Source organism: Amblyraja radiata, chromosome 3 (assembly GCF_010909765.2).
Source record: "Amblyraja radiata isolate CabotCenter1 chromosome 3, sAmbRad1.1.pri, whole genome shotgun sequence".
Classification (NCBI taxonomy): Eukaryota; Metazoa; Chordata; class Chondrichthyes; order Rajiformes; family Rajidae; genus Amblyraja; species Amblyraja radiata.
The window spans coordinates 86,916,888-86,933,293 of NC_045958.1; the positions used below are offsets into that span (position 1 = coordinate 86,916,888).

Consider the following 16,406-nt stretch of genomic DNA (forward strand, 5'->3'; position numbering starts at 1 on the left):
AAATTGTGTGTATGTCTAGGAATTGTCTTTGTTTGTATGGCTGTGGAAACAGAATTTCGTTTGAGCCTCACTGAGGCTCAAATGACAATAAATTGTATTGTTGTTGTTGTTGATTTCAGAATGATGCAAAACTTAAGACCTTCTCTAAACAAAATAACTGAGCATTCAGGTTTGACTTAAAAAACCTGCTAGAATTGTGCAGAATAAATGAATGCACTGGGAAATTTCATTACAAGTTTTATAACATAATTGCAATCTTGAACTGGCATGAGTTGAAATGTTAGAATTCTGTGTTCCTAATTAATGAGTAAAATGTAAGTAAAAAGCCAGCAGATTTTTTATCCATTTAACATTTCAGAGTGAAACATGCTAAAATTATATCTGATGTAAATGCAAACAGAATTTAATAATTTAAGGCATTAATTTACCATCACGGTGAAATCTGCTCCAAGTGGCCCACTTGCTCTCAGGATCTCCTTGTCTGGAAGTTTCTGGAAATCGAAGCTGGTGTTTACACTGCTGAAGGGTCCGGGTGTGCTGAGGTTGTTCTCCCCTTTCTGGCCCAAAAGAGTCTTTGTTTCCAAATCTTGGAAAAGGAGTTAAAGAAAGTAATTCAGAACAGACTTTAGACACAATGAACTGGAAATTCTATCTCACAGTGTAATATTTATATACCCAAAGGGAGAGAATTTATTCAGAAAGCTGTCTGTGATGTCTAATTGGGTGGTGACTAAGTGTTCTGCAAAGTCCCTGGTTTTCCTTGTTTGACCTATATGTGTATAGTACACTGACACACACGGCAGTGCCATGTACACTAACATGCCACCCCCACACGGAGAGACCAAAGTTGTTCAATGCATGCGTGATACCACTTCCCTACACTTCACTGGTTAATAATGTTCATGAACAGCTTGCTTCAGTGAGTGCACCTGAAACCAGATCCAGATGGCACACTCTTTGAAAAACAGACCCTTCAAAAAGGCTCTCCCTTCGGTTCCAACCTCAATACATAGTCAAAAGATCTAAATCCTGGATCTTCTTCCACAAAATCCGTGTGGGAGATACCTTCAACAGGTGGACTGCCACAGATCAAGAAAGTGGTTGATTATCCCCACATTCTCAAGGGCCATTAAAGATGGGCAATAAATCCTGGTCTTGTCAGCAATTCTCAATTCACCAAAAACGGGGCAAAGTTTCAGCAGCTCTGGACATCAGACATTGGAATGCATGCGGTGAACATAGAATCTTAGATACTGGACAACATGGTGAAAACATTTGCCTGTGCCGAATATCCAGTGTTCCCAATGCCCAGGGGCCTCGGAAAATGGATAGTTTATCAGGATCACTGGATTACAGAAGTCAGACTGTAGATTGGCAACACTGAGCATCACACTATTGATACTTCAATGGGAACACTCAGCAACACTCAGTGTATTGGACCACTGGACATCTGGCACTGGCAGTGTGCCGGCAAAAGTGGACTCTGGGAAATGAGTCCAAAACACTAGATATCAGACACTGAACATCAGACACGAGGAAAGACGTCACAAACACTGAACGTTAGACCCAGGCAACGTGTCCAAACATTGGCCATTGGATATTGGACAGCATGCCAGGGACACTGGAATCAGACATTGTATTGTGTTTCAGAAACAAATGAACACCAGACACTTAGGCCAGTTAACCTTGAACGCTAGACTTTATACGCTGGCCATTAGGTCGGGAACACTGGACTATAGACATTAGGAATCAGTAATACTTGATATCAGATACTGGGCAGTGCATCAGCCACACTCAACAAAAAAAACATTTGCTGTTGCGGGTAATCTGTGATTAAAAATGGAAAACACTGCACACACATCTGGTCAGGCAGAATATTGACATTTCTCTGTTTTTCTTTTCATGGATGCTGCCTGACCATATTAGATACTGAGCTGTTGACAGTAACATTAGACTATCTATTTAGACAGAAATGCTGGAGAAACTCAGCGGGTGAGGCAGCATCTATGGAGCGAAGGAATAGGTGACGTTTCGGGTCGAGACAAGTAGTGGTCACACTTGGGCAGTGTGTCTAGAACAATGGAGATCAGATTCTAGCCAGTGTGTTAGGTACACTCAGCATTAAACATTGGACAGTGCATCAAAAGTACCAGTGCATCATAAGATGGTGGTACCAGGTAAGGATAATAGATATGTCACAGGAATACTGTCTATTGGATAATTTAACATTTTATTAAAAAATCCGGACATGCTTTTCATCACTGCAAGGTGAATTTACAGACCATGGTTTGTGGTGATGTCTTTCCATTTAATCCCAAGAAATGTCAAGGCCCTTGATTAAGGTGATGTCACTCCAGAAGAGGGTAAATGTCTTCTTCTTCTACTTCTTCTTGCGTATAGGCGTGCACAGCCTAAAGTTGTAGGACAACTTGTTCTATTTGATGTTATTTGATTGTGCACGCCAGGTTGATTGCATTCGTCGAAACAGGGCGGACCATGTGAAGGTTGCAATCTCCCACCCCAGGTAAATGTCTAAACATAGACATAGAAACATAGAAATTAGGTGCAGGAGTAGGCCATTCGGCCCTTCGAGCCTGCACCGCCATTCAATATGATCATGGCTGATCATCCAACTCAGTATCCCGTACCTGCCTTCTCTCCATACCCTCTGATCCCCTTAGCCACAAGGGCCACATCTAACTCCCTCTTAAAAATAACCAATGAACTGGCCTCGACTACCCTCTGTGGCAGGGAGTTCCAGAGATTCACCACTCTCTGTGTGAAAAAAGTTCTTCTCATCTCGGTTTTAAAGGATTTCCCCCTTATCCTTAAGCTGTGACCCCTTGTCCTGGACTTCCCCAACATCGGGAGCAATCTTCCTGCATCTAGCCTGTCCAACCCCTTAAGAATTTTGTAAGTTTCTATAAGATCCCCTCTCAATCTCCTAAATTCTAGAGAGTATAAACCAAGTCTATCCAGTCTTTCTTCATAAGACAGTCCTGACATCCCAGGAATCAGTCTGGTGAACCTTCTCTGCACTCCCTCTATGGCAATAATGTCCTTCCTCAGATTTGGAGACCAAAACTGTACGCAATACTCCAGGTGTGGTCTCACCAAGACCCTGTACAACTGCAGTAGAACCTCCCTGCTCCTATACTCAAATCCTTTTGCTATGAAAGCTAACATACCATTCGCTTTCTTCACTGCCTGCTGCACCTGCATGCCCACTTTCAATGACTGGTGTACCATGACACCCAGGTCTCGCTGCATCTCCCCTTTTCCTAGTCGGCCACCATTTAGATAATAGTCTGTTTTCCTGTTTTTGCCACCAAAATGGATAACCTCACATTTATCCACATTATACTGCATCTGCCAAACATTTGCCCACTCACCCAGCCTATCCAAGTCACCTTGCAGTCTCCTAGCATCCTCCTCACAGCTAACACTGCCCCCCAGCTTAGTGTCATCCGCAAACTTGGAGATATTGCCTTCAATTCCCTCATCCAGATCATTAATATATATTGTAAATAGCTGGGGTCCCAGCACTGAGCCTTGCGGTACCCCACTAGTCACTGCCTGCCATTGTGAAAAGGACCCGTTTACTCCTACTCTTTGCTTCCTGTTTGCCAGCCAGTTCTCTATCCACATCAATACTGAACCCCCAATGCCGTGTGCTTTAAGTTTGTAAACTAATCTCTTATGTGGGACCTTGTCGAAAGCCTTCTGGAAGTCCAGATACACCACATCCACTGGTTCTCCCCTATCCACGCTACTAGTTACATCCTCGAAAAATTCTATAAGATTCGTCAGACATGATTTACCTTTTGTAAATCCGTGCTGACTTTGTCCAATGATTTCACCACTTTCCAAATGTGCTGCTATCCCATCTTTAATAACTGACTCTAGCAGTTTCCCCACTACCGATGTTAGACTAACTGGTCTGTAATTCCCCGTTTTCTCTCTCCCTCCCTTCTTAAAAAGTGGGGTTACGTTTGCTACCCGCCAATCCTCAGGAACTACTCCAGAATCTAAAGAGTTTTGAAAGATTATTACTAATGCATCCACTATTTCTGGAGCTACTTCCTTAAGTACTCTGGGATGCAGCCTATCTGGCCCTGGGGATTTATCAGCCTTTAATCCATTCAATTTACCCAACACCACTTCCCGGCTAACCTGGATTTCACTCAATTCCTCCAACTCCTTTGACCCGCGGTCCCCTGCTATTTCCGGCAGATTATTTATGTCTTCCTTAGTGAAGACGGAACCAAAGTAGTTATTCAATTGGTCCGCCATATCCTTGTTCCCCATGATCAACTCACCCGTTTCTGACTGCAAGGGACCTACATTTGTTTTAACTAATCTCTTTCTTTTCACATATCTATAAAAACTTTTGCAGTCAGTTTTTATGTTCCCTGCCAGTTTTCTTTCATAATCTATTTTTCCTTTCCTAATTAAGCCCTTTGTCCTCCTCTGCTGGTCTCTGAATTTCTCCCAGTCCTCCGGTATGCTGCTTTTTCTGGCTAATTTGTACGCATCATCCTTCGCTTTGATACTATCCCTGATTTCCCTTGTTATCCACGGATGCACTACCTTCCCTGATTTATTCTTTTGCCAAACTGGGATGAACAATTTTTGTAGTTCATCCATGCAGTCTTTAAATGTCTTCCATTGCATATCCACCGTCAACCCTTTTAGAATTAATTGCCAGTCAATCTTGGCCAATTCACGTCTCATACCCTCAAAGTTACCTTTCTTTAAGTTCAGAACCATTGTTTCTGAATTAACAATGTCACTCTCCATCCTAATGAAGAACTCAACCATATTATGGTCACTCTTGCCCAAGGGGGCACGTACAACAAGACTGCTAACTAACCCTTCCTAATTACTCAATACCCAGTCTAAAATAGCCTGCTCTCTCGTTGGTTCCTCTACATGTTGATTTAGATAACTATCCCGCATACATTCCAAAAAATCCTCTTCCTCAGCACCCCTGCCAATTTGATTCACCCAATCTATATGTAGATTGAAGTCACCCATTATAACGGTTTTGCCTTTGTCGCACGCATTTCTAATTTCCTGTTTGATACCATCTCCAACTTCACTACTACTGTTAGGTGGCCTGTACACAACACCCACCAGCGTTTTCTGCCCCTTAGTGTTTCGCAGCTCTACCCATACCGATTCCACTACCTGCAAACTAATGTCCTTCCTTTCCATTGCGTTAATCTCCTCTCTAATCAGCAACGCTACCCCACCTCCTTTTCCTTTCTCTCTATCCCTCCTGAATATTGAATATCCCTGGATGTTCAGCTCCCAGCCTTGGTCACCCTGGAGCCATGTCTCCGTGATCCCAACTATATCATAGTCATTAATAGCTATCTGCACATTCAACTCATCCACCTTATTACGAATGCTCCTTGCATTGAGACACAAAGCCTTCAGGCTTGTTTTTACAACACTCTTACCCCTTATACAATTTTGTTGAAAAGTGGCCCTTTTTGATTTTTGCCCTGGATTTTCCGGCCTGCCACTTTTACTTTTCACCTTGCTACCTATTGCTTCTACCCTCATTTTACACCCCTCTGTCTCTACGCTCACACCTTTAAGAAACCCTTTCCCTTTAACTCCATCCCCCACTAGCCCATTCGACACCCCACCCCCCTTATTCAGTTTAAAACCACCCGTGTAGCAGTGGCAAACCTGCCTGCCAGAATGCTGGTCCCACACCTGTTAAGATGCAATCCGTCCCTTTTGTACAGTTCCCCCTTACCCCAAAACAGATCCCAGTGATCTAAGAATCTAAATCCCTGCCCCGTGCACCAGTTCCTCAGCCACACGTTCAGGTCCCGTATCTCCCTGTTCCTGCTCTCGCCAGCACGAGGAACTGGAAGCAAACCGGAGATAACAACCCTGGAGGTCCTGTTTTTCAGCATTTTTCCGAGCTCTCTAAAGTCACGCTGCAGAATATTCATCCCCTTCTTTCCGACATCGTTTGTGCCGACATGCACTACCACTATTAAAGAAGGGTCTCGACCTGAAACGTCACCTATTCCTTTTCTCCAGAGGTGCTGTCTGACCCGCTGAGTTACTCCAGCTTTTTGTGTCTATCTGGAAGGTAAATGAATTATAGAACCTGAGATAGAAGATAGAAAATCCTGACGTGCAGGCACTGTTTGCTCAGCTCACCATGTTTGTGCTGACCACAATATTAATCTAAACTAATGCTGCATGTAGTTCATATCCCCCTATTCACTGTCTGTTCATGGATCTGTCCAAATGCTTCTTAAACATTGCTATTGTATCTGCTTCTACCTTTCCCTTTGTAAAAACCTTGCTTTGTAAATCTCCGTCAAATCTTTACCCTCTGACTTTACATCTATGTCTCTTGTATTTGATACTTCTACCATCGGAAAAACACTCTATTACCCTATCGATGCCGCTCATATTTTTACATACTTCTGTCAGGTTACCCCCCAGCTTCCACCGTTCCATAGAAAATAATCTGAGTTTGTCCAACCTCTCCTTATAACTAACACAGTCTACCCCAGGCAACATCATGGTAAAACTCTTTTGCACCCTCCCCAAAGCCTCAACATCCTTCCTTTAGTGTGGCAATCAGTAATGCACACAATAATCCAAATGTGGCCTAATCAAGTTTTATACAGCTACAATATAACATCTCAATTTTTGTACTCAATGTCCCGATCAACAAAGGCAATCGTGCTCTGTTAAACGTCAGGATGCTGAAGGGCTAATTATGGCTCAAAGAAATCAAGTTATACATAAGTAACTCGCTCTTTAAGCAAGATTACATAAATGTCTATTCTTTCCTCTTCATAAATTAAAGATGGGAGAAGGTAAAACCGCTTCCCTGCATCTTTGCACATACTCAAGAGAAGGACAGATGTGCTACGTTATTCATTGTGACATGTTGGACACTGGTGACCCCTCTTTCATTAATTTTTGTAGATTGTAACCAAAGAGGACCTGATTCACTTCTCAATCTGTGTATGAAAGGACCAAAAGCTACTGTTTCATTTTGAAACGATCATCTCAAAGAAACCACATCCAAATCTTCTTAATTGAAGAAAGAGACCAAATGGGAATAATTTACTCAGACATACCTATCAAATGTTTGCAGTGCATAAAATACAGCATTTAGAGCATCACAGAAAAAATACATACCTATTTTTCAGTAACAATCACTCAACCCAAATGTTGCTAACAGAGAAGAAACAAATTTGGCAATGAAAATAGTGATTGAAGTGTACATATTGATGAATGTTAACCACATAATCCATGCCTACAGGGTGGAAGGTTGTTCCTAATTATGCTAAATCTTTTCCATAACATCATGTAGGATGAGATCCAAAAAGAAAAAGGCAATATACAGCAGTCTAGAAAGGTTTTGAATTTTAAAATGGTCTTACACAGATGGTCTGGGCCTTTGAGTACAATTCGGACATGTCGACTTCCATATGGAATGGCAATGATGGTGTCATCCACTGTAAAAGCAATGTGATGAATTAGATATTTTAGCTGAAAAACTATCTGTTAGAAATGTTATCGGTATTGCAATTAAGTACATTTTTTTAATACAATCCGTTTTCTAGTTTTCGAATAACACCGGAGACACTTGGCCACAAGAGTACGAATAAATTGAAATGTTTACCTGGCTATCCTTCATTAAGGAAAATTGTGTTTTGCGTGATGTATTTCTTTTTCAGAATGGAAACAAATGTTTAAGCATATTTTATTAAACATGTAAGATCTCTCAAAACCACATTGGTTGAACACATATTGACTTCCAAATGAATTGAACCTAATAATTAAAACCAAATAGAGCAATAAGACCATCTTTAATTTACAAATATGGAAACTTACACTGTAATGAAACATGGTTGAATTCAACAGAATTGAGATAATACAATACAATAATACAATACCGTTTATTGTCATTTGAACCTCAAATGAAGTTCAAACGAAATGCAGTCATACAACAAGAAAAAAAAACCCAAGACACACAAATAACACAATTTACATAAACATCCATCACAGTGAATCTCCTCCTCACTGTGATGGAAGGAAAAGTCATTGTCTCTCCCCTGTTTTCCATTCTTCTCCCGATTTTAAAACCCCCGGCGGGCGATGGCAAGTCCCGCGGCCGTTAAGGCCGCGCCGGACGATGTAAGGCCTTGCTCCGGGTCTTGATGTTGGAGCCCCCGGCGGGCGATGGCAAGTCCTGCGGCCGTTAAAGCCGCGCCGGACGATGTAAGGCCCCGCTCCGGGTCGTTTTCAACCCCGCAATTCGGTCGGGAGAAGTTGCCGTTGCGGGAGCGCCGAAAAGCGGTCTCCCATCAGGGACCCGCGAGTTCCCGATGTCCACCGGGCCTGCGGCTGGAGCCTCAGAAGCTCCGAAGTCGGGTCGCAGCCGCGCGCCACCATAGCTCTCCACACTCCGAAATCTGCCAGCTCCGCAATGGTGAGTCCGCAGGCTCCGCGACTGGAGACCCCAGGTCGTTCCGGTTGGAGGCCGCTCCACGGTGCTAGACCCCAACGACAACAGAGACCCGACAGGGAAAAGGTCGGGTCCCCCGTACAGGGAAGAGATTTAAACGTTTCACACACCCCCCCCTGCCCCCCACATGTACACAGCTAAAAACAATATATAACTACAACCAAACTATACACTCAACAGGACAAAATTTAAAAAAAGACAGACGGACTACAGAGGCCGCTGCCGTGAGGCGCCACCATCTTGGAATATTTCATGAATTGAAATTTCTCAGGGATTTAAAACTCTTGAATTTATTTAATTAACGCTGTTGCTTAGCTAGAATCTGACAGGACTAAGATTTCCTCCAACATTCCAAGGAAATGGTGTCTGAAGAAGAGTACCAACCAGAAATTAGCTTTTAATTTGTTTTTGGTGCCACAATCTTTACGAGGGCAAAGTCTCTTAAATTACTGAAAAGGCAAACAATACAATCATTCAATCAAAGTGCAACACCTCCGATATACAATTTCACCATTCTAGCCTGAAGCTAAACATATGTGCTAAGTATTGGAGTAGTTTTAACCGATTATTTCCTGATGGGAATTTATGAGTGCTATCAAGTATCTTGTATCCAGGCATCAGAAAAATGCTTATGGTTGACTGAGGGAAAATGCCACATCCCAATTCACTTAAAAGATCCCGAAGTTATCACAGTTTTGTCGTACTTGACATCAGCAAATGGGTTTGAGCTTCTATTCTTGACTGTTGGACTGCAACCAAAATAACATGGGCAGCAGCCGTAGGGGAAACAAAATCACACACAGATTCTACATCTAAATCCTGGGCCTCCCCGTCCAAGTGCATTGTGAGAGCACCTCACCAGATGCACTGAATTCTTGCTCAAGGGCATTTTGGGGTGGGCCATAGGAAAATGACGATACACAAGCCACAGAAGGAAATGTATGAATTATACATCACTTTGCAGAAATTTTATGCAATGCTGGATAGAAACAACATTTAAGTTATCAGTATTCCTGAATGGTGGTTCAATTATATTTGATTAATCAAAGATATTTAGACAGGCACATGAACAGGCAGTGACTAGAGGGATACAGATGCAGGCAAATTGAATTAGTTAGATTGGCACCTTCTCCCCGTTGGATTGCAACCTTGGTGGTCGGGGAGCTTGTGTGTCTCAGTGACCCCTAGAGCTATGCCAGTGGGAGATTTGTCTCCTGTTAGGGTCTCCCATGCTGGACAGGTCGAAGGGTAGAGGCGAGACGAAGAGCGATCCACTGGTCCTCCAGGTTGGAGGTTGAGCACAGGGCTAACAACCCTGTCTCGTAAAACATAGAAACATAGAAAATAGGTGCAGGAGTAGGCCATTCGGCGCTTCGAATGTGATCATGGCTGATCATCCAACTCAGTATCCTGTACCTGCCTTCTCTCCATACCCCATGATCCCTTTAGCCACAAGGGCCACATCTAACTCCCTGTTAAATATAGCCAATGAACTGGCCTCAACTACCCTCTGTGGCAGAGAATTCCACAGATTCACCACTCTCTGTGTACAAAATGATTTTCTCATCTCGGTCCTAAAAGACTTCCCTCTTATCCTTAAACTGTGACCCCTAGTTCTGGACAATATTCCAAAACATGGAAACAGCAACTGAAGGAATCAACACTACTGAGTGGAGGACCTTCGTTGCTGCCCTACATGCCAGGAGGCATAATAGGCAGTAAGTAAGTAAGTATGATTGGCACCTTGGTCAGTACCGACATGATGGGCTGAAGGGCTTGTTCCTGCGCTGTGCTGTTCTGGGTAGGATAATCATTGCATTGCATAATACTTGAAAAACATATTTCACAGTCACTGACCTCATCATATCAACAAGTCTCTCCTTCTCAGCCTTCAAGCTGATTGTGCACCACCCTGCGCTTCCTGCTTCTAGTCCTTACCCAAGATCCAAAAACAGGACTGACCTGGTCAGCCCATTGTTTCTGCCTGCTCTTGGAATATTGAATTTATCCCCATATACCTTGACTCAATCCTATCTCCTCATGTCCAGTCCCCTCCCACCTACGTCCAGGACAACTTGCATGATACTTTGACATCCTCTGATTCCCCTCCCCTTCCTGGTCCCATCACTTACTGAACACACATGCAAGGAATTGTTCAATGAATTTCACAAATATTTCAAAGCTGGTGGAGGAAATGGCAAACATTAATTAACTGATAAATGTTATAGAGTTGTTGACATTCATTGAAATTGGTAAAGGATGAATAAGCTTTTACCATACAAGATAATTTGGATCATTTCAAACGTTTATTGGTAGTAATGATTAAAACACGCCCACTGTGTTTGCAAAATATATAGCCGTGCTGTCTCACATAGGCATACTGTCTCACAGAGCAACATAGTAATGCGGACCCACAGAGTAACATGGGCATACTGCCTCACAGAGCAATATGGGCATGCAGTCTCACAGAGTGATGTTGGATTGCTGATCCATAGAGGGACATCAGTGTGCTGTCCTGTAGAGTGACAGTGTATAGTAACATTTCTACAGTACCATGGGTGTGCTGCCTTGCAGGCTGACATTGGTGCGTTATTCAGTAGCGTTGTTCAGTATGTTGTCCTGTACAATAACATGGATGTGCTGTTCTGTAGCCTGACGTCAGCACGCTAATATGTACAGTAAAGCAGGCATGTTATTCTGTAGCGTGATGTCAGTATGCTAATATGTACAGTAAAGCAGGTGTGTTATTCTGTAGAGTAACATCCGTGTATTGTCTCATAGAGTGGCGCTGGATTGGTTCCCCGTGGAGTAGTATTGACCTGGTACTTGCAGAGTGATCTTTGCATATTGACCTGTACACCTGGGTCAGTGTGCCGCCCCGTAGTGGTGTGATCTGATGTGGTGTCCTGCCATGTCACTGGTTTTGGCATGCTGTGTCATTGAGTGCTGCTAGCATGAGCCGATATTGAATGGTGTGCAAAGTCTTCTGTTCTTGGTTGTTCAGGCAGTGAAGAGGGGTGGCTGCCAAATCTGATGCTGAGGATGGAATTTCAGTTGGGCTCCTGGCATGAGTGACACAGCCCGAAAGAAGGGCTGTTTCCAGCATTGGCCCAGAGATATGTGAAAACAACATTTGAGAGCCGAGTTCATTAATGCTGCTTTAAAACCCCCCTCAGATCATAGAGCCAGAGATAAAGAAGGTGCCAAAGAATAAATGAACCAAGTGATCTGATATTGGGCCGCCCTCCAGACTCTATCCCAAATGGCCATTCATTGGATTTGAGCCCGGATCAGCAGCTGATCCACCGCAGGGAGATTGTTACAGCTCAGCCCCACTTCTGCTTTTATCTGGTGCCTGTCTATGTGTTTTACAGCTAACACGCCAGGATCCTAAATGTCCATGCTTCACAGGCATCACCTCACCTGGACAGATCAGATAAGCAGCACACGTTACTCAGGGAACCAGTCTGTGGCGTGAATAGTATGGTAAAACATTATCAAGGGCAGTCACAGTGACACAGCGTTAGAGTTGCTGCCTTACAGCGAATGCAGCGCCGGAGACCCGGGTTCAATCCTGACTTCTGGTGCTGTCTGTACGGATTTTGTACGTTCTCCCCGTGATCTGCATGGGTTTTCTCCGAGAGAGAAACATAGAAACATAGAAAATAGGTGCAGAAGAAGGCCATTCAGCCCTTCGAGCCAGCACCGCAATTCATTGTGATCATGGCTGATCGTCCCCAATCAATAACCCGTGCCTGTCTTCTCCCCATATCCCTTGACTCCACTAGCCCCTAGAGTTCTATCTAACTCTCTCTTAAATCCATCCAGTGACTTGGCCTCCACTTCCCTCTGTGGCAGGGAATTCCACAAATTCATTCTCACCTCTGTCTTAAATGACCTCCCTTTTATTTTAAGACTGTGGCCCCTGGTTCTGGACTCGCCCAACATTGGGAACATTTTTCCTGCATCTAGCTTGTCCAGTCCTTTTTTAATTTTATATGTTTCTATAAGATCACCCCTCATCCTTCTAAACTTCAGTGAATACAAGCCTAGTCTTTTCAATCTTTCCTCATATGACAGTCCCGTCATCCCAGGGATCAATCTCGTGAACCTACGCTGCACTGCCTCAATCACAAGGTTGTCCTTCCTCAAATTTGGAGACCAAAACTGTACACAATACTCCAGATGTGGTCTCACCAGAGCTCTATACAACTGCAGAAGAACCTCTTTACTCCTATACTGAAATCATCTTGTTATGAAGGCCAACATTACATTAGCTTTCTTCACTGCCTGCTGTACCTGTAAGCCAACTTTCAGTGACCGGTGTACAAGGATGCCCAGGTCTCGCTGCACCTCCCCCTTACCTAACCTAACCCCATTGAGATAATAATCTGCCCCCTTGTTTTTGCCGCCAAAGTGGATAACCTCACATTTATCTATATTATACTGCATCTGCCACGCATCTGCCCACTCACTCAACCTGTCCAGGTCACCCTGCAACCTCCTAACATCCTCTTCACAGTTCACACTGCCACCCAGCTTTGTGTCATCCGCAAACTTGCTAGTGTTGCTCCTAATTCCCTCTCCCTCATTAATATATATGGTAAACAGTTGCGGCCCCAACATCGAGCCTTGCGGCACTCCACTCGCCACTGCCTGCCATTCTGAAAAGGACCCGTTCATTCCTACTCTTTGCTTCCGGTCTGCAAAACAATTTTCTATCCATGTGAACACCCTACCCCCAATACCATGTGCTCTAATTTTAGTCACCAGTCTCCCATGCGGGAACTTATCAGAGGCTTTCTGAAAGTCTAGATGCACTATATCCACAGGCACCCCTTCATCCATTTTACTTGTCACATCCTCAGAAAATTCCAGAAGATTAGTCATGCAAGATTTCCCTTTCATAAATCCATGTTGACTTGGACTAATCCTTTTACTACTATCCAAATGCCCCATTATTACCTCTTTAATAATTGACTCCAGCATCTTTCCCACCACCGAAGTCAGGCTAACTGGTCTGCAATTCCCCGTTTTCTCTCTCGCTCCTTTCTTGAAAAGTGGGATAACATTAGCTATCCTCCAATCCACAGGAACTGATCATGAATCTATTGAACATTAGAAAATGATCACCAATGCGTCCACTATTTCTAGAGCCACCTCCCTGAGGACCCTGGGATGTAGACCATCAGGCCCTGGGGCATTATCATCCTTCAGTCCCATTAGCCTACCCAATACTATTTCTCGCCTAATGAAAATTTCTTTCTGTTCCTCTACCCCCTTAAATCCTCTGTCCTCCAGTACATCTGGGAGATTGTATGTGTCTTCCTTAGTGAAGACAGATCCGAAGTACCTATTCAACTATTCTGCCATTTCCTTGTTGCCCATAATAATTTCACCTATGTCTGCCTTCAAGGGGCCCACATTTGACTACTCTTTTTCCCTTAACATATCTAAAGAAGCTTTTACTGTCCTTCTTTATATTCCTGGCCAGCTTCCCTTCGCACTTCATCTTTTCAGCCTGTATTGCCCGTTTTGTTTCCTTCTGTTGTCCTATGAAAGTTTCCCAATCCTCTGGCTTCCGGCTACTCTTTGCTGTGTTATACATCTTTTCCTTTAGTTTTATTCTATCCCTAACTTCTCTTGTCAGCCACGGTTGCCTCCTACTCCCCTTAGAATCTTTCTTCCTTTTTGGAATGAAATGATCCTGCGTCTTCTGGATTATGCCCAGAAATTCCTGCCATTGCTGTTCCACTGTCATTCCTGCGAGGATCCCTTTCCAGTCTATCTTGGCCAGCTCCCCTCTCATGCCTTCATAGTCCACCTTTGTTCAACTGCATCACTGACACTCCCGATTTAACCTTCTCCTTCTCAAATTGCAGATTAAAACTAATCATATTATGATCACTACCTCCAAGATCTTCGGTTTCCTCTCACACTCCAAAGATGTACATGTTTGTAGGTTAATTGGCCTGGTAAATGTAAAAATTGTCCCTAGTGGATGTAGGATAGTGTTAATGTGCGGGGATTGCTGGTTGGCGCGGACCCGGTTGGCCGATGTGCCTGTTTCCGCGCTGTATCTCTAAATTAAATCTGTCCAGTTGATCGTTGCTTCCACATCTGCTGGTCGGTGGCTAGAATAGTGGAGCCCTTGGTGATCTCCAAACTGCTGATTCCCTATCCCTCACTGCACCCCTGACCTCTCTAACAGGGAGTAGCCTCCTTGGCTATCACCTCGGCTATGCTGGGGAATTGTGCCAAGCTTAGACAACTGAATGGAGGTAAGGCTCAGGCTAAACCAGACTCCAGCAAGACAATGCTGGCTCAGTCCCGGATTTGGAAAGTAGGGATTGGATGGTTGTTGAACAGGAAAAAAATCCCTTTAATTTTTTAATATTTTACTCTCTGGTTCCTTTTATATTTATTTGGATAATGACCAAAAACAATCTTGTGACGTCCACCACATGTTTGCGTCAGAAAATTGTAAAAGTGCACTGCCCATTAATTTCCAAATTAATTCCACTTGGGCAGTCTTTGTGACAATGGCATGTTATAATCCGAACATCACTTAAGTTAAAAATCTACAGAAAATAAAAATTACGGTCTTTATGAAAAACAGTCGCAGCCTACAATATAAAGCAGGCAATCTTTTCTAATTAACTGGATTATGAGGCTTATGAAGCAAGCTGAAGTTATCAATAGCAGATAGTGTTCCTTTTACTGGCAGAGCATTTAATGTTGCTGAAATAATTCTACTTAAAATTGAAGTGTTCTGCCCATGGATTTCAAGAGCATGTGAGCACATTTTGCAATATATGGTGGTTGGCAGGGAGCCATACAGGTATCCACCGACCCCAACCCTCACCCTTGTCATCCTCCAGACCTCCCCCTTTCCGATACAGAACGGTCTGTCCTATGCAGAGGCCTCACTTTTGTTACCCTCCGCCCCCACCTCAACAAGTTCCGGAATCGCCACGACGTAGAGCTTTTCTTCCGTCGTCTCCGCATCCGTGACTTTTTCTATGGGAAGGAGTCCTCACCACCCAGTGATGAACCCTTCTCCCGTCTCCATGGTCCCCCTCCTCTTGGACTCCCCCGGATGACCCTCTACCCTCTTTAGGCCTTTTTATTTCTAACTGCCAGCGTGACATCAACCATCTCAACTTTTCCACTCCCCTTACCTACTCTAACCTTCCCCCTCTGTATGTACAGCCCTCCACTCATTCTGCAGCAACCCCGACATTATAATCAAACCCGCCAACAAGGGAGGTGCCCTCTACCGGGCTGAGGCCAGACGACAACTCTCAGACACCCTACTTGTCCTTGGACCATGATCCCACAGATGAGCACCAGGCCATAATCTTACAGACCATTTCAGATTTCATCACTTCTAGCTGTCTGCCCTCCAAAGCCTCCAACCTTATCGTTTCCCAGCCGTACACAGCCCGGTTTTACCTTCTCCCCAAAATCCACAAACAGAACTGCCAAAGCAGACCCATTGTTTCTGCTTGTTCCTGTCCAACTGAATTAATTGCCACATACCTCGACTCCATCCACAGACCTCGACTCCATCCTATTCCCCCTGGTCCAATCCCTCCCTACCTATGTCCAGGACACTTCACATGCCCTTCAAGACTCACATGGGGCCCAGATATTCCTATCTCCACCCCTTTCTGCTTTCCGCAGAGACTGTTCGCTCCGCAACTCCCTGATCAACTCGCCCCTTCCCACCCAAACCACTCCCTCCCAGGCACTTTCCCCTGAAACTACAGGAGATGCAACACCTGTCCCTATACCTCCCCCCTCAACACGGTCCAAGGACCCCAACAGTCTTTTCAGGTAAGGCAGAGGTTCACTTGCACCTCCTCCAATCTCATCTACTGTATCC

The 16,406-nt window shown here is 44.1% G+C and overlaps 1 protein-coding gene across 1 annotated transcript in view; it reads right to left on the reverse strand.

Moving 5' to 3' along the window:
- The window catches only part of adamtsl1 (ADAMTS like 1), a 142,053-nt gene that overhangs the window by 27,688 nt on the left and 97,959 nt on the right, over positions 1–16,406 (reverse strand). Inside the window, 2 exon segments of the mRNA XM_033018247.1 lie at positions 429–586; positions 7,431–7,505. Of these exon segments, the coding sequence (XP_032874138.1) occupies positions 429–586; positions 7,431–7,505 (233 nt within the window).